The sequence below is a fragment of the Mobula birostris genome, chromosome 2 (assembly GCF_030028105.1).
Source record: "Mobula birostris isolate sMobBir1 chromosome 2, sMobBir1.hap1, whole genome shotgun sequence".
Taxonomy (NCBI): Eukaryota; Metazoa; Chordata; class Chondrichthyes; order Myliobatiformes; family Myliobatidae; genus Mobula; species Mobula birostris.
Window position 1 is genome coordinate 134,965,980 of NC_092371.1, and position 20,203 is coordinate 134,986,182.

At 40.7% G+C, this 20,203-nt stretch overlaps 1 protein-coding gene across 3 annotated transcripts in view; it reads right to left on the minus strand.

Moving 5' to 3' along the window:
* tjap1 (tight junction associated protein 1 (peripheral)) overlaps positions 1–20,203 on the minus strand; it is a 182,766-nt gene that overhangs the window by 40,451 nt on the left and 122,112 nt on the right. For all 3 annotated transcript variants that reach the window (XM_072248681.1, XM_072248662.1, XM_072248671.1), the window contains one exon: positions 18,034–18,100. In XM_072248681.1, the coding sequence (XP_072104782.1) occupies positions 18,034–18,100 (67 nt within the window). The remainder of the gene's footprint in view (positions 1–18,033; positions 18,101–20,203) is intronic.

Here is a 20,203-nt window from a genome sequence, read left to right on the forward strand (position 1 = left end):
ATTATTAAGGGATTGGACATGCTATAGGCAGGAAACATGTTCCTGATGTTGGGGGAGTCCAGAACCAGAGACCACAGTTTAAGAATAAGGAGTAAACCATTTAGAACAGAGTTAAGGAAAAACTTTCTCACACAGAGGGTTGTGGATCTGTGGAATGCTCTGCCTCAGAAGGCAGTGGAGACCAATTCTCTGGATTCTTTCAAAAGAGTTAGATAGAGCTCTTAAAGATAGCGGAGTCAAGGGATGTGGGGAGAAGGCAGGAACAGGATACTAATTGTGGATGATCAGCCATGATCACAGTGAATGGCGGTGCTGGCTCAAAGGGTCAAATGGCCTACTCCTGCATCTATTGTCTATTGACCTGCAAGAAATCCCTCTTGATTGAGCTCTGTTGACATCACTGATAGGCCACATACAATGACCCAAAGCATAAAGCCAAAGCTACACAGGAATTGCTTAAAAGCAACAAAGTTAATGTCCTGGAGTAGCCAAAGAATCTAGACCTCAATCCAATTGAGAATTTGTGGCTGGATTTGGAAAGGGCTGTTCACTCATGATCCCCATGCAATCTGACAGAGCTTCGGCAGTTTCGTAAAGAAGAATGGGGTAAAATTGCACCGTCCAGATGTACAAAGCTGATAGAGACCTATCCCCACAGACTCAAGGCTGTAATTGTTGCCAAAGGTGCATCAACTAAATACTGACTTGAAGGGGATGAGTAAGTATACAATTATTCTGTATAATAATTATAAAAAATTTAGACCAATTTGTAGAAATTTGTATTCACTTCGACACAAAAGAGTCTTTTTCTGTTGATCAGTGTCAAAAAAAGCCAAATTAAATCCACTGTGATTCAATGTCATAAAACAATAAAATATGAAAATTTCCAAAGGGGTGAATACCTTTTATAGGCACTGTCTATTACTTTCGTGCTGTTGAGACACTCCGTTCAGGTTGCGAGTTTCGAGGAACTACTGATAGAGTTCTGCACTATATCAGGACCGCCATAAATCTAAATTAAGGCCAATTGGTGCAAGCTTGTTTAATCAGTGAAAAATTCACTACAATGATTGCAAGCAGAAACTAAATACCATAACAACAGTTGTGTTTTGTCAGGAATGATGCAGGACAGTACCAGAAAAACTCGAGCAATGGAACTGCAAGAGCAAAGGGTAATGTAAGTTCGAGAAACTGCAATAACAGTATGCAGTGGAACTGCAGCAAAAGTTCTATTTGTAATTGGATGCATTGTTCAGAAAGAATTATTTGCAGCCAAGCCTTTTTGTTTAAAAAGAAATCTAAAACCCTGTGTATAGTATACCCATTGGGCCTGCTTGTGCTGTCCCAAAGTGAATCACTGCTGCATCCATCACATTGCTTTGTTGCTATTTTCATCATGATTCGCATCGGATCAATCACCTGAATTTCTAGCTTTTCACTTATGTTTTTAATGTTAAATGTGCTTTTAAGTTTAGTCCTTCCTTGATTATTTAATACAATTTTAAAGTTTTATTTTAATCTGTTGGAGCATCAGAACTGTGGAAAAGTTTTGACAGCTTTGAAACAAAATGAAGCTTTACGCTCAACTGTTGTCCTGTTCAAAGGGTAATGGGGTACTGTGGAACAACAACTACTCACCACTGCAGCCACACTATGCTTCACTGAACACCACTGTGGTGGTCGGTTTGGTTCAGTATCTAGTCTAGGCAAATACAAAATGGATGGCAAGCCAAGTCCAACTCAACTCAACCCAACAGTGTGCATTGCATAAACTGTTACGATCCAGTCACTCTGACCGACTCCATCACTATTTATCAGTCATCTGAAGCAAAGGTGCCAATGTATGAGACACCACAGAGTTTTTCCACTTGTTTCTACACAAGGTACATTCTTAAAAGCTGAAACGATAGTGAACAGTGCGATTTATCTATTCTCTCAAATCCATAAGTCAGTTGCTGTCCAAACCCCAAGTCGTTGCTGTTTTAGGCAACTCTCTTCACTGTTTATCAATTTTTGGGGGGATCACTGGAATTACTACAATAACACCCGACACTTGAGATTGATCATTATGCAATTCTCTTCCCAGACATTATCATCGAACTTCAGTTTACTCCTGGGATGCATAATAAATGATGGGATTCTGGATATGCCGTTTGCTAAATCAGAAATATACTCTGCTTCAAAATGCCTCTCTCCCAATGCTTGAAAATATGGATTTTAAAAAAGTGAATGATTTTTAAAATCAGGAAACCTTGCTCCGAAATATTTATATCATGTTCTTATTAAATTGGCCTTTTGAATATTGTGCACAGATTTCTTGTAAACACTTCAACATATTGTGTTTTGGATTGTGACAATTTAAATCACGTTCCAAAGTCAGAAACCTGCTGCAGAGAGGGTGGAAGAAAGGGATGTTCTGATTGAGTTAAAGCAGACAACCATGTGGTCAATGAGTGAGTGGACAGTCAGAACATACAAAAGAACACAGGAGTTGTGACATGCACATCAGGAAGACCTGCCCAGCAAATCAACTCAGCCAAGTCGGGGGAGCAAAGAAAGTGTGGGGGGGGGGGGGGGGAGACACAAATTGAGCCAATTATCACAGATGTTTGACTGATACCGAGAGATTAAGTTAACTGAAGTTGCAGAATTCATTATTGATTTCAAAAGCTGCATCATGCCTAGACAGAAGATGAAGTGTTATACCTCAAACCTGCATTGGGTTTTGTTACTGCAGTATAAGAATACACACAGTGGTAGGTCAGAGAATTAAAGTGATAGGCAATAGGAAGCTGAAGGTCACTCCTCCATTTCGAACGTTGACGTTGCATAAAGCATCACACGCTCTGTGATTTGTTTCTCCAATGCAAGGAGACCACATTGTTAACAGCAGAATCAGCATCTGGGCATCCTGTGATCTGTCTTGGAGGCCAATGTCAAAACATCCTTCAAGAGGATGAACCCTCACAAAACATCAGACCCTGTTAGTGTACCTGGTACAGCACTGAAAATCTGTGCCAAGCAAATGCCCGGAGTGTTCAAGCCCACCTTCAATCTCTCACTGCTGCAGTCAGAGGTTCCCACCTGCTTCAAAAGGCCAATAATCATAGCAGTGCCCAAGAAGAGCAAGGTGAGGTGCCTCAATGACTTACCGCCCAGTTGTACTCACATCTACTGTCATTAAATGCTTTGAGAGGGCCAGTTATGGTCAGAATCAACTCCTGCCTAAGCAAGGGCCTGGACCCGCTACAATTTGCCTATCACAATAATCTACAGCAGATGCCTTCTCACTGGCTCTCCATTTAGCCTTAGCTTATCTGGACAATAGCAATACCTACATCAGACTGATGTTTATTGGTTACATCTGAATGCTCAACACAGTCATGCTCTCAGATCTAATCAACATGCTGCAAAATCTGGGTCTCTGTACCTCCTTCTGCAACCAGATGCTTGAAATCCTCATTGGGAGACCACAGCTAGTGCAGACCAGAAGTAACATCTTATGGCTAGCAATCAACACTATTCATAAATTCGCTGATGACACAACTATTGTTGGCAGAGTTTCAGATGGTGACGAGGAGGCATACAAGAGTAACAAAGATCAGCTGGTTGAGTGGTGTCTCAACAACAACCTTGCACTCAATGTCAGTAAGACCAGGGAATTGATTGTGGACTTCAGGAAGGGGAAGCTGAGAGAACACACACCAGTCCTCAGTGAGGGGTTAGGAGTGGAAAGCCTGAGCAATTTCAAGTTTCTGGGTGTCAACATCTCCAAAGATCTATCCTGGAACCGCCATCACCCAGAACATGCCCTCTTCTTATTGCTACTAAAAAGGAGGTGGTACAAGAGCATGAAGACACTGACAGAGCCTACACTTCTCAAGAAAAATCTGTGTGCCGTGCCTTGATCAAAACAACTACCAGAGGAACTTAGAAAAATTGAAGAGATGCATGAAACTGAAAAAGGCTACCAAAAGACATTTCTAAAGGCCTGAGTGTTCATCAGTCCACAGTAAGAGAAATTGTCTGCAAATGGAGGAAATTCAGTACTGTTGCTACACTCCCTAGGAGTGGGCATCCTGCAAAGATCACAACAAGAGCACAACGTGCAATGCTAAAGGAGGTGAAAAAGAACCCAAGGGTAGCAACAAAAGACCTGCAGAAATCTCTAGAACTTCAACATATTGATGCAATTATAAAGGAAGCGCACAGTGGCTATATTTCATTATAAATTTGAAAAGACTCTAGCAAATTTCAAACAGACTCAAGCAAACAGGAAACGTGAGAGGAAGCATGGGAGAATAAGGGAGTGGACAGCACACTGGTGCAGCAGATAGAGCTGCTGCAACACAGCTTGGACAACCAAGGCCCAATGACCTCTGATGCCATCTCTGTGGATTTTATGCATTCACCTTAAGATTATGTGGGTTTCCTCTGTATTTTCCTAATTTCCTCCCACATTCTGGTAGTTTAACTAGCTACAGAAAATTACCCCTAGTGCGTAGGCAAGTGGTAACGTCTAGGGAGAATTGAAGAGAATGTAGAGAAAATAAAATGGGATAAGCACTAGATTAACAAATGGATGCTTGGTAGTCAGTTAGGACAGTGTACTGGAGAGCCTGTTTCCTTACTCTATGGATAGTGTCAGGATGGAATTTTCTTTCATCACTTTTCATCACAGGCAAGTGTAGTACAAACATTTGTAGTTATTGCCCATCCCTCACTGTCCTTGAGAAGATGTAGGCAAGCCATCTTCCTAAATTGCACTGTTCTTCTGAGAGTTGAACAGGGAGTTCCAGTATATGGATCAATGATAAAGGAAGTCTGGCAATATATTTCCAAGTTGTGGGGAACATGTGTTGCTATTCATCTCCTGCCTGTCTTCTTGGAGGCAGAGGTCACAGGTTTAAGGAGAGACTACTGGAGTAGTCTAGTTGTAACTTAAGTGTATTCTGTTGATGGCACACACTGCAACCATGGTGATGGTAGAGGTAACAGGGGTTTTATGTGGTAAATGAGGTATAAGGTGGTCTGGTTTGTTCAGCATTGCTGAAGTTGCGCTCATGTAGGTGGAAGTGTATTCTATCTCAATTCCAATTTCTACTTTATAGATGGCAAAAAGGCTCTCTGTCTCAGAGAGTCAAAGGCAAGTCCCACAACAGTTACTACTAATGTTCTCTCATAGCCACAGAATTTACACTCAGTGGCTACTTTATTAAGTATACCTGCTCGTTAATGCAATTATCTAATCGGCCAATCACGTGGCAGCAACTTAATGCATAAAAGCATACAGACTTGGTCAAGAGGCTCAGTTGTTCAGACCAAACATCGGAATGGGGAAGAAATGTGATCTGACTGACTGTGGAATGATTGTTGGTGCCAGATGGGGCAGTTTCAGAATCTGAGAAGCTGCTGATTTTCCTGGCATTTTAACAAACAACTGCCTCTACAGTTTACAGAAAATGGTGCAAAAATAAACAACAGCCAGCAAGCAGCAGACCTATGAATGAAAATGCTTTCTAAATGAGGGAGGAGAATGGTTAGACTAGTTCAAGCTGACAGGAAGGTGACTGTAATTCAAATATTCCACACATTACAACAGTGATGCATAGAAGAGCATCTCTGAATGCACATGTAAAACCTTGAAGTGGACACGGCAAAAGACCACACCAGGTTCCACCCCGGCACCAAATAAAGTAGCTACTGAATGTACATGGCTGGTCATTTTGAAATTCTAATTAATCATGACCCTAGGATGTTGATGGTAGAAGGGCTCAGCAATCTAATTTAAAATTCACCTTAATTTCTCTTATCTACAGTTGCTGCCATCCCTGCTGAGTATTTTCAGGAATTTCTATTTTTATATCAAATTTCAACAGTGGGTATTTAGATTCACTTATTAGAGATAGTCACTGCCTGGTACTTTTATGGCGTAAGTGTCCTTGCCACTTATAAGCCCACACATGAATGTTGTCCAAATCTCACTTCACACGGACATGAACTGCTTTTTTGCGGAGGAGCTGGAAATGGGATTGAACATACTGTAATCAGCAAATATTCCTGCTCTGTATGATGGAAGAAAGGTCATTGATAAAAGAACAGAAGATAGCTCAGCCTAGGAATCTGCTTCGTGGTATTCCTACATAGATGGCCTGGGACTAGGACAAATGAGGACGAACGTCTACAACCACCATGCTTTCAGTGAAGATGCCTCCAAAGCTGATCAGTTTTACCTGGGTCCTTTGATACAAGGGTCCATCAAATGACATCTTTCACATCACATGTGGAATTCAACTTTTGAACTAAGGCTATGATGAGTTTTGGCACTGAATGGTCCTGACAAAATCCAAACTGAACATCAGTGATCAGGTTATTGTGAAATGCCACTTGATAGAACTACAAACTACAACTTCCATATGCTTGCTGACGAATGAGCATAATAGCTGAATTTGATTTGTACTTTTATTGAGAGAACATATTGGGGTATTTTCCACAGTGTCAGGTAGATACAAGTTTTAACTCTGCTGGAACAGCTGGATAAAGAGATGGCTAGTTTGGGAACATGAGGCTTCAGCACATTCTCAGGTGGTCTGATTCCATATAGTCAATCTGTAAATAGCAATTCATCAGTATCACATGGAGTCAAGTTGATGAAAATGGGAGATGTGGATGAAGGTGGTGATGTATCATCTAAACAGCACCCAGTTTAAAAAGGATTGTGAATTCTTCAGTCTTGTCTTCATTATTCTCACCATCATTCAGGATGGGGATAATGTTGAACTGTCTTCTTTCCAAGTTGAGCTATGTACCACATTTGTTAGCAGCAATGGCTAGATATCAGAACCTTAATCTCATCTTGATTGAGAGCTTGTTTGCTTCACCTGATCTAATGCACATTATTTTCAGCATCTTTTACAAGCATACAAGTCTTGTGTTGCAGTTTCAGCAAATCAACATCTCATTTTTAAGTACTGTACATCTGCTGTCTGAGCCTTGTTTCATCACCTTTCACCAGGTTGATCCCCGGTTTGGATATAATTGCAGAGTGAGGGCAAGTGCTGAGCCTTCAGGCAACAAACTCTGAAGGTATACATTTCCATTGTTATTGATGTTCCACAAAAGCTCATGGATATTTAATCTGTTCCACTCAGACAAACTATAGTGCAATCCTGAAGATGGACTCGGGTGGTCAATTCTACCAATACAGTCATGGCTTATTAGAGTCATAGAACATTACAATACAGAAACAGACCCTTTGGCTCATCTAGTCTCTGTGAATCATTAATCTGCCAAGTTCTATCAAACTGCACCCAGACCATAGCCCTCCACACCCCCCTCATCAATGTACCTATCCAAATTTCTCTCAAATGTTGAAATCGACCCCACATTCACCACTTGTGCTTCCAGCTTGTTCCACACTTTCACCACCCTCTGAGTGATGAAGTTTCCCTTCATCTTCCCCTTAAAATTTCACCTTTCAACCTTGCATTTACCCTATCTATACACCTCATTATTTTGTATACCTCAATCAAGTATCCCCTCAATCTTCTACTTTCCAGGGATTGAAGTTCTAACATATTCAACCTTTCCTTAAAACTCAGGTCCTCAAGTTCCAACAACATCCTTGTAAAATTTCTCTCCACTTTTTCAATCTCTTTACATCTCTTCTGTAGGTAGATGACCAAAACTGCACACAAGATGTAACTCCTGTTTACGAAGGCCAATGTGGCAAAAGCTTCCTTTATGACACTACTTCCAAGGAACAATGGATCTGTATTCCCAGATCCCACTATTCTACCACACTCCCCAGTGCTCTCTGCTCACCATGTAATACGTACACTAGTTGGTTCTCCTAAAATGCTTCACACTTGTCTGCACTAAATTTCATCTGCCATTTTTCCAGCTGGTGCAAATTCCGCTGCAAGCTTTGACAGCCTTCCTCACTGTCCACCACACCTCCAATCTCTATATTGTCCACAAATCTGTTGATCCAGTTTACCACATTATCATCCAGATCATTGATGTAGATGACAAACAACGCTGGACCCAGCACCAATCCCTGTAGCACACTACTAGTCAAAGGCCTTCTGTCAGAGAGGCAGCCATCTACAATCACACTCCAGCTTCTTCCATGAACCCAATGTCTAATCCAATTTTCTACTTTATCTTGAATGCCAAGCAACAGAATCTTCTTGACCAACCTCCCATATGAGATCTTGTCAAAGGCCTTGCTAAAGTTCATATAGACAACATCCACTGCCTTGACATCATCAACTTTCCTGGTAACTTTCTCGAAAAATTTTATAAAATAGGTTACACATGACTTACCATGCACAAAGCCATGTTGACTATCCTTTATCAGTCCCCATCTATCCAAATCCTTATATATCTGGTCCCTTAGGATACCCTCCAATAACTTTCCCACAACAGCCTATAATTTCCTGGTTTATTCTTAGAGCCTTTCCTAAAGAACAAGACCACATTAGCAATCCTCCAATCCTCCGGCAGCTCACCCGTTTAGGAATTTTTTAAAAGAAAAATCTCTGCAAGTGCTCCTGAAATTTTTGCATTAGCTTCCCACAGTGTTTGGGGGAATACCTTGTCAGGCCCTGGGAAATTATCTGCACTAATTTGCCTCAAGACAGCAAACGCCTCCTCCCCTGTAATCTGTATACAATTTACAGTGCTGCTACAACATTTGTGAACACTGCAGAGTTCTCCATTTCTGCATAAATATGACTTAAAATGTGATCAGATCTTCGTGCAAGTCCTAAAACTAGATAAAAAGAACCCAATTAAATAAATAACACAAAAACAAGTTTTAGGACTACAAATTGTCTACAAATGGAGGAAACTCAATACTGTTGCTACTCTCCCTACGAATGGGCATTCTGCAAAGATGAAAAAGAACCCAAGGGTAACAGCAAAAGACCTGCAGAAATCACTCAAACTTGCTAAAATCTCTGTTCATGTGTCAACGATAAGAAAAACACAGAACAAGAATGGTGTTCATGGAAGGACACCAAAGAGGAAACCACCGCTTTCCAACAAAAATATTGCTGCACATCTCAAGTTTGCAAAGGTTCTACAATGCTTCTGGCACAACATTTTGTGGACAGATGAAACAAAAGTTTAACTTCATGGCAGAAATACACATTGCTGTGATTGGAGGGAAAATGGCACCACACACCAACACCAAAACCTCATCCCAACTGTGAAGCATGGTGGAAGGAGCATCATGATTTGGGGCTGCTTTGCTGTCTCAGGGCCTGGACAGCTTGCATTGGTTGAATGAACAATTAGTTCAAAATTGCATCGAAATATTTTACAGGATAATATCAGGGTAGCAGTGCATCACCTGAAGCTTAATAGTTGGATAATGCAACAAGACAATGATCCAAAAGACAAAAGTAAATCAACAACAGAATGGTTTAAAAAGAAGAAAAATCATGTTTTAACGGCTGTAGTCAACGTCCTGACCTTAATCCTACGGAAATTTAGTGAAAGGACCCGCAGCAAACAGTTCGTGCAAGGAAGCCCACCAACATCCCAGAGTTGAAGCAGTTTTGTAAATAGGAATAGCCTAAATTCCTCCAAGCCGATGTGCAGGACTGATCAACAGTTACCCAAAACTTTTGGTTGAAGTTATTGCTTTTCTTTTTTTTAAATTTTTTTCTAAGTTTCTACAATGCAACAACAAAAAAAGCAGTAAAAAGGTTTACACAGTGCAAAACAAACATATCAAATGTACAGTTCATAACAGTAAAAGAAAAGCACCCATAGTAGAATCGTATAAAGTTAGTTACCACCCCACTCTCCCACTACCCAACTCCAAGCCAACCATTATGATATATAGAAAAGTTAATCAGAACTTATATCACCACAGAGCTGTACTTATAAAAAGAAGGTATATTGCCTACTACCTGATCTATACTATGTTTACTCAAAAAAAACCCCCCACAAGTTTTAACCGAAAGAAGCTGGAAGTTATTGCTGTTCAAAGGGGTCACACCATGTTACTGTAAGCAAAGGCTCACACAGTTTTTCCAACAAATACATATAATATTGAATCATTTTTCACAATAGATGGATAAGTATATATTTTTTGTGTTATTTAATTGAGTTCTCTTTATCTAGTTTTAGGACTTGCATGAAGATCTGATCACGTTAGCAGAAATAGAGAAAATTCTACAAGATTCACAAACTTTCTAGCACCACTCTACGACCTCACTCTGCATTTTCTCACAACTACAGACTCTGTGTTCATCTCCTGAGCAAATACGGATGCACAAAGTCCATTAAAATTTTCCCATCTCTTTTGGCTCCATGCATAGATTACCACTCTGATTTTCCAGAGTACCAATTTTGGCACTTGAAATCCTTTTGCTCTTAATATATTTGTAGAAGCCTTTAAGATTCTCCATCACCTTGTCTGCTAGAGCAATCTCATATTTTCTTTTAGCCCTCCTGATTTCCTCAAGTGTTCTCTTACATTTCTTATACTCGTCAAGTATGTCATTTGTATCTGCCTGCCTATACCTTAACCAGGGCCTCAATATTCCATAAAGATGTTATCCTTGCCTTTTATTCTGACAGAAACATACAAGTTCTGTACTCTCAAAACTTAACTTTTGAAGGGCTCCCCTTTAGCAAGTACACCTTTGCCAGTAAACAACCTATCCCAATCCAGACTTACCAGACCCTTTCTGAACCCACACTTGCTAGATCCTTTCTATTGCACCTGCAATGGTTAATCTGCTGAGAACATCAAGTCATTTCACTCTCTACCTGCCACTAACAGTTTTAATTACTCAGCTATCACTGCATTTACTTTGAAGCCCTGAGCATGTGCCTTGCCAATTTTGTGCTTCTTCCAAGTTGGTTCAAAATGGAGGGAAGCTGCATATTTCTGCCTCGTCTTCAACATTCACATACTTGGTCCTGCAATCAGAAAGGGGACTAAAGCAAGTGGTAATTTTTTCCCTGTCTGACCAGATGCCATCAGACCTCCTGGGTTCTGAATTCAGTGTTTAGGATATCCAGTACTACCCCCTTCTTTCTTATGAACTCGCCTGAAGAGTGTATCCAACCGATGAGACAGGACCCACTCACAGTTGTTTCCTATGATTACAACTGCATCAGTTTTTGCTTGTTAACTCTCCCAGTTCAGGGACAAACTAACAGATGTTTGTGAGAAGGACTTTACCTGGGCTAGGAATGAGTTTGCTGTGGCTGAATTCAGAACCTTGATTGATAGTAGATGTAGATGTTTCAGCCAATTTTATCCTTTTTTTTGTTTTAATAAAGTATTTAAGAAGCAATAGAGTGGTTTGCTGTGCCCTTCAGAGAGATTAAGAATAAACCAGTTTGTTGCAAGACTAGATCCAGAGAAAGGCGAGACTTGGTAAGGATGACAAATTCAAGATCATCTGTGGTCAAAAGTGCGTCAAGCAAAGCCATTCTAGTATTGTTCTCACTTAGAATACTGTCAGTTCTTTTTCACCACTGGGTCTAAATCCTAGAAACCTTGCCTAACAACAAATATGAAAGTACCTTTACAGCAACTGTTGTGGGTCAAGGTAATTAAGGACCGTCAATGAATGTTTTGACCCTGCCAAAGATACCCAAATCCCCAAAATGAATTTTCATCAAGGATATTAATACATTTTTACAGAATCATATACACCAGTTTTTTTTTTTTATTAATGATCACCTGTTTTTCTATTAATTGCCGATTTAACTGAATTTAAATTCCACAACTACACTGCTGGAATTTGAACTTCTATTGCTGAATTGTTAGTTCGTCCCTGGTAGTTTAACTCTGACATACGTCACCAATAACCTTGCGTTTTAAACATGATAACATCACTAAGCAGGCAGTAAGAAGGAGGCAAATTTAAAGGAGAACTCAGAGAAAGGCTAGAGAAGGTGACGGATGAAAGGGAGCAAGAGAGACAACAAGACTGAAACAAACCAACAATTACTTTGTCGTGGTTCAAGATCTTAACACAAATAAAATCTATTCCCCAATTGTCGCTCTCATATTAATGTCAGACATTGCTTAATAAATGGACAGAGACTACAAATGAAATGAGTGACTCACCACTAACTATCTCCATATAATTTATATATATGGAGCTAACAGCTTGGGATGTCAGGACATCCATTGTTCGTTAAAAGCATTTCATGAAAAGATGTCTGAGAATAATGTTAATCAACATTTTACTATATGATGCCACTCTTATCAGGCATATAATTATCTATAAAGGTTCACCTCGACTTTACTACTGCCAATTATGACAAAGATTTCTACACAGGCGACATTTGGTGATAAAATACCAAACTTTTTCTTCCTGACTAATTAGCAATTGTTCTTCACTCTGTACAAACTGGAATTGGTTATCTTTGGCTCATATTCAAAGTTTAACCTTGTTCTTTTTGTCATACGTTAACACTAAGAATGACCATTTCTTTAAATACCATCTCATTACTTCCTGGAAACACCACTTACAAAACTTTTCTTGCCTCCAGGAAAGCATGAGTGGGATAGTTTGTAAAATAAAACCAGAAAACCCCAATAGGTCAAGAAGCATCTGTGCAAGAAAAAGCAGTAACTATTTTGAAATCTTCAAGCTGAACTATTCAATGAGCATAGATGCTTAATGACCTGCTGAGTGTTCACAGAATTTTCTATTTTTATTTCAGATTTCTAGCATTTGCAGTGAGATTATTGTTCTGAGGCCATGACAACCACATCAAATCCTATATGCAGCTGATACAGTACCATGCAAAAGTCTTAGGTGCATAAGGTGCATATATTTTGCCAGGGTGCCAAAGACTTTTGCACAGTGCTGTTGTAATTTTATGTATTGCACTGTACTGCTGCTACATTACAAAAACAACAAACTTAATGACATATATGACTGATGATAAACCTGATTCTGATGTGGGTCTCCACTGTGGACTGAGAGTGGGAAGGGGCAGGGAGAGGGGAATCATGGTTGGGAAAAGTGGAAGGGAGAGGGGAGAGAGTGGGAAGCACCAGAGGAACATTCTGAAATGATCAATAAACCAATTTTTTGGAATCAAACCACCTTGCCTAGTGTCTCAGGGCCAGGTGTGTATGTACCCACACCACTCCCTGCCCCTGGCATTCCTCCTCTGCCACCTGTCCCACACCCCTCCCACAGCGCTCCACCCGAGCCATTCCCAACATCCTTTGCTTCCACCAGATTTACAAACTCACTGTCCACTCCATGTTGATAAATACACTACTGTGCAAGAGTCTTAGGCACCCTAGCTATATACTGTATATGTACCTAAGACTTTTGCACAATACTGAATATGCCACACATTGGTCAGGAATGGAGCAATTGTACAACCTATCCTTCCCTCCCATTACCCACCTCCCCACCCTACTGAAGCTGTCCTGGAAAGAAGGTTGGAATCCTCCAGCCCATGATGCATTGGGACTATAAAACATGGAACTGATCAATTAAAGAGTATTAATGATATCTGTGACACAAATTAGAAATTATAGGTATTGCATGGTATCCTGACATCTCTATCAATAGTTATAAATTAGAAATATGGTGAAAAGAAAGACGCAACTGCAGAGATCCAGCTTTGGCAGATAGAGGCCTGACACACACCGGGGCACCAGAGGCAGCATGAGGAGAGAAAGAGAACACACATGAGTGATTTAGCAAATGAAAAATGAAGTTACTGTGCAAATGTACTAATGGTCAACTGGTACCAGTAAACAACTTTGTTCTGTATTTTCACTGCAGTCCACCCTAGCAGTTGAAATAGACATGAAAGCAGGTCAGTAAAAGCAGTTCCTGGGAATGGAGGAAGAAATAATTACAACTGAGTTCATCAGTCTTCAGTAATGAGTGGTCAATACCTTCAATTCAAATTTAACTCTCTGTGTGTTTCACCTGGACAAATAAACTTCTGTTTGGTGTCAATAGTAAGATTTTATTGAACTGGGGTATATTAAACCACGTGCACTCTGGCCAACATCTAACCATCGGTTTGAAGATGATCACGATATCAGTGGTTGTTTTAGTTTCTGCCAGCACCTGAGTGGTTGATCAACCCAGGTTGTCCTGAGCAGGAGATACCACCTTGGGAAGCATAATTACTTGCAGAGGTGAAGCTGTTAAGAGATTTTCAGCAAACAACCCCGAGCACTTGGCCCACTATAAGTAATGAGTGTGCCATTACAGGACATTAAGTACCATAAAAATGTCTATCTTAGCACTAGGTATATAGTTACATTGTTTGTTTCCTCTAATGCTACAGTGAGATACATAAATCTATGGAGAAATAACTTTCCAACTTCACTAAAGCAATTTAGAAAACTCTTCTCATGAGTGGATGACATTTTAGAATAACGCACTGGCTCTGAGCTCCTACTGTGCAAAAAGACTCGGTATTGTTACATTATTCCTCACATACATTGCATTACTCATCTAAAAACAGTATGACACCGGCCATTCAGGTTTCTAGCAAAGGACTCCAAGAACCCACTATAACCTCTTTAAATCTTTCCACTTCACACTTAAAGTCTAAAGTATGCATGTTCTTTCAAATGTCAACTGTGCACAGTGAGCATCACTTTTATGAACAGAGAAAACAGAATCAGGGTAGGCTACTCAGTTCTCATGGCTGTTCTGCCAATTAATAAGATCACAGCTGAAATTTTTATCTTTGTATTGCTTTCATAAGTCAGAGTTGTGTATTCAAGTCCAAACACACATTTGAGCCTTTAAAGCAGGGTGACATTTTGCATGAAATACTAAAGTGTACGCTCTCAAATCCATGTTAAAGGGCAAAAGCTTAGGGGTAACATGAGGGGGAACCTCTTTACTCAGAGAGTGGTAGCTGTGTGGAATGAGCTTCCAGCAGAAGTGGTTGAGGCAGGTTCGATGTTGTCATTTAAAGTTAAATTGGATAGATATATGGACAGGAAAGGAATGGAGAGTTATGGGCTGAGTGCAGGTTGGTGGGACTAGGTGAGGATAAGAGTTCTGCACAGACTAGAAGGGCCGAGATGGCCTGTTTCCGTGCTGTAATTGTTATATGGTTATATGTTAAAGACCCCACACACACAGCACTACATAAAAACACATGGGATCTATCCCAGGTGACCTCATCAATAATTTTCCTTCATTGAACCTCACTGAAACAAATTGCATCATTATCCAACAACTTTTGTGTGATTATACTTCAAAAATTTGATTAATGTTGTATAGTTCTGGGAAATGGAGTTGGGGTTGTTTGTTTCAGTGGAGGACTTGGAGTAATAGTGATTAATATTTCTAGAATTAAAAAAATCAAAGGCAAAAACATCTAACTGGGAGAGGGTTGATTTTGGTGTCTGGAGGAGGAACAGGCAGGACAAAAAGATGTAAAGCAAGCTTCTTTCCAAAAGGAGGAACACCAGGTCTTCCAAAGCTATAGTGCTATCAAACAAAGAATAAAACAGAAAAGGTGGTAAGATAAACCATCAGGTACACAATACAACAGAAAACCAATCTGAATACAGTAAAGGGTAACTAAGAAAAGATAACAAGAGTGAAAGTGACAGGCAACTGAATAGGCAGAACTCTGACAGATGGAACTGAACAGATATGAAATGTTCAATTTTGGAACAAAGCACAATACAAAAGGGAGAGTTTGAGAGTTGTAGAGTATGGAAAAAAGCACTGTGATATCATGCCTGTCTATACATAATCCACTTGTCTGCCCAGATCCCTCTAAGTCCTGTTCATTCAAGTATCTCTCCAGATGTCTCTTAAATGTTATTACTGTCCCAGTTCTCCACCACCTCTTCTGGCAGCCTGGTGTGTTAAATATGCACCCCTTAGATCTTATGTAAACCTCAATCTCTTTGTGAACCTCCTCGCTCTCACCTTAAACACTCCTAACATGCGAAATAGACACTATCTATCCATGTCATTCATAATTTTATATATCTCAATCATGTCACCTCTCAGTATATTCCTCCACCCCACGGGGGAAAAAGATCCGGATACAATCTCTTATAACTCAATCTCTCCAATACAGGAGACACCCTTGTGAATCTTGTCTGCACAATAAGCAGAAATGCACACAATACTCGCAGTAAGGCCTAACCAACATCTTCTACAGGTGTAACACAACATCCCAACTCATGTACTCAACACATCAGTCCATGAAGTTAAATGTGGCTATAGCTAATTCTGTCTTCATCACCCTGTGAACTCCGTCCATTTAAACCTTCTGCAGCAACCTATTATACAGCATATTGCCAATCGTCTGTAGAAAACCCCTCCTGCCCTGGCTTTGTCAATCCTCTTGATTGTTTCTTCAGAAAACCCAACCAAATTTGTGACACGATTCCCAATACACAAAGCCATGCCTACTATCCCTAATCTGTCCCTCATTTCCAAATACAAGTAAATCCTATCTCTCAGCATTCCTTCTAAAAACATTCCCATCACTAATGTAAGGTTCACTGGCCTGTACTGCCTTGGATTTTCTCTGCTGCCATTCTTTAAGTAACAATATTAACCACCCTCCAGTCTTCTCATACCCCACTTTGGTTAACAACAATAGGGCAATTTCTACCAGGCCCCCAAAAATTCCATTCCTTGCTTCCTATAACACATTATCCACCTTCATGTGTCAAGACCATGAACACCACCTCCTTTGTAACGTTGATATGATCCAGGGTATCAGTATTTGTTTCCCTGAACTCAGTGCCTTCCACATCCTTTTCCACGATGAATACAGACACTAAACATTCATTTAGTTTCTCTCCCACTTTCCCACTTCGATTATCACACTGATCCTTATGTGGACCTACTTTCTTCCTTACTACACTTAATATACAGAGCATCTTTCAGAATTCTCCATCTTATCTCATGACCTTTTTAACCCTATTTTTCTTAAGTGACTGTTACACCCTTAAGTTGCTTCCAGGAACTTGCTTCGCTCGTCCCAGCTGCCTAAAGCTAACACATGCCTCTTTTTTCCTGACCAGACCCCTCAATATCTCTCGATAACCAAGGTCTCCTGATCTTACCAACTTAGCGCTTTACTCGAACAGGTATATGCTAGCCCTGAAATTTTCCTATCTCACATAAAAATTTCCCAACTGCCATATTGTCCGCTTATCTGTATATAACACTTTCTATCTCAGGAGAATATGCACTCACAAGAACATAAAAACCTGGGGTATACATTCACAGTTCTTTTTAAATTGGCAAAGCAAGTTGGTAAGTTTGGTAAGGAAGCATATAGAATACTGGGTTTTTACAGGTGCAGTAAATACAAAGGAAAATATAATGTTCAGCCTTTTTAAACTGCTTGTTTGGCCTCAGATGCAGTATAACTCTGTGCAATGCACTTAAGAATTCAAATTCCTGGAGAGGGTACAAATGAGGTCTCAAAACTTTAGAGTTATCGAACAGTTAAAGCACAGAAGGAGAGCACTTAGACCAACTGGAAAACTGAGATAATACTCTTGTAGGAAATGGGCATTGCTGGATAGGGCTGGATGGGGTGAGAAGATGGTGAGGTGGATTGTTCATGATGTTGCATGCTCTTTCCACAGTTTATGCCTGGACCCCACATATTCCTGCTGTGGAAAATGAAGTACATAGTGTATTCCACAAATTTGAGCAGTTAACTGCAAGGGTTTTGCACCAGTCTATGAAGACGATGCATTTATCCAGGGAGCCTTTCAGGTGAGTTCAACTTGGAAACATTTATTCATCTTCCACGATAGATCTTGAGTATACCAACATTATGGCCTAGGCACCATAAATCAATACAACCTAACTGAGAAAGAGGGAATGAATACAGTGAAACAATGTGCCAAGTTTTCTGAATACAATTACTCAAGATGCTACCTTTTACATTAAGCATGCTGAAGGTTAAACCTGCCTTCTGAAGTGGAATCAATGTTGTGTATTGACTGCAAGCTATGAAAATTAAAACAATTCTCTTTCAAATAGGAACTGCACCAATATGGTCACTCACCAGGGCATGCAGTTTGTCCTCCAGCTCCTGATTTGTTCGTTGGGATGCAGTGTAACTATTCTGTAATCTACAAGGGCAAAGAAAACACAGTCCACTTGAGCATTTACCGATAACATGGCAATCAGACATATAGACATCCATTAATTGATATGGAAAGCCAGTCAATTCAAAGCTAAAACAAAGATCTGAAGCCCCTCCCCCTTACCATATCTAATAACCTCTTTCAATATCCTACCATTAATCTTTCCAAATGTCCAATACATATTGAATACAATTTTTTCTTGCATTGTTAAATGGTACCTACTACAATGTCAGTAAAGGGTTGACATTCTTGGGGCACCAAGGCCGTTGAAGCAGGTTTCTTTTTCCATTGTTGTACAGGTGGAGGCCAGCCACAGACACCATGGAGATCTCAACCACATTTCCTCCATTCCCTGCATGTCCGCTCTCAGCTGGAGTATTCTAAGTGGTTTTGATCACCAATGCATAGGAAAGATAATGTTGGAGAGGAGATTCAGCAAGATGTTGCCTCAGATGGAGTAGTTCAGTTACGAGGAGAACACGGAGAAGCTAGGCCAGTTCTCCCTGAGCAACGGTAGTTAAGTGAAGACATATTAAACCATAAGAAGAGGTAAGACAGACTTGTAGGGAACTTCTCCCCACATCAAATGCTGGTAAATTTAGGACATAGATTTTTGATGCAGGTGGAGAAAATTTTAGAGCAAACATGAAGGGGACTTCTTCACCCAGGGGAGGGATGGAGGACTATGTTCTAGGTGCAAGTTGATGTGACTAGGCAAAATAACCATTTGGCACAGACTGGGTGGGCTAAAGGGCCTAGATCTGTGCTCTTGTGCTCTATAATTCTATGTCAGATAGTGGTGAGAACCAGCAATTCATCACCCAATAAACTGGTTAATACTGGGTCACCAACAACATTTAATAAGTCAAGATGAGCACGTGAATCATTTCAACATATAGGGCTGTGAATCAATAACTAGTGATGGGTCTAATACAAAAGGGTGCCAACTGGCCAGCATGGCTGAGTTGGGAAGAATGGCCACCTGTACCATGATTCGCATGACCATCCCCAAGACACAAGCATCGGACCACTTAACCTTGATATTCAATGACATTACCATTGACAAGACTTCCAACATTAAAACACTCCACTGGACTTCTGTCATGTTAATCATGTATCTCCAAAAGCATGCCAGTGATTAGGTATTCCATTTAAAGTTGCTGGTGAATGCAGCAGGTTAGGCAGCAGCTCTAGGAAGAGGTACAGTCGACGTTTTGGGCCAAGACCCTTCGTCAGGACTAACTGAAAGAAGAGCTAGTAAGAGATTTGAAAGTGGGAGGGGGAGGGGGAGATCCAAAATGATAGAAGACAGGAGGGGGAGGGATGGAGCCAAGAGCTGGACAGTTGATTGGCAAAAGGGATATGAGAGGATCATGGGACAGGAGGCCTAGAGAGAAAGAAAAGGGGGGGGGAGCCCAGAGGATGGGCAAGGGGAATAGTGAGAGGGACAGAGGGAGAAAAAGGAGAGAGAGAAAAAGAATGTGTGAATATAAATAAAGAACAGATGGGGTACGAGGGGCAGGTGGGGCATTAGCGGAAGTTTGAGAAGTCAATGTTCATGCCATCAGGTTGGAGGCTACCCAGACGGAATATAACATTCTTTTTCTCTCTCTCCTTTTTCTCCCTCTGTCCCTCTCACTATACCCCTTGCCCATCCTCTGGGCTTTTCCCCCCCGCCCCCATTTTCTTTCTCCCTGCTCTTCCTGTCCCATGATCCTCTCATATCCCTTTTGCCAAACACCTGTCCAGCTCTTAGCTCCATCCCTCCCCCTCCTGTCTTCTCCTATCATTTCGGATCTCCTCCTCCCTCTCCCACTTTCAAATCCCTTACGAGCTCTTCTTTCAGTTAGTCCTGACAAAGGGTCTCGGCCCAAAATGTCGACTGTACCTCTTCCTAGAGATGCTGCCTGGCCTGCTGCGTTCACCAGCAACTTTTATGTTTGTTGCTTGAAATTCCAGCATCTGCAGATTTCCTCGTGATTAGGTATTCCACGGTGATTGATTCACTTCAAAACAGTAAAGATCTTTTCTAATTAGTCAAGGCTTTCCAAGAGACTTTCTACATGCCTGGATGAATGCTGCACCAAA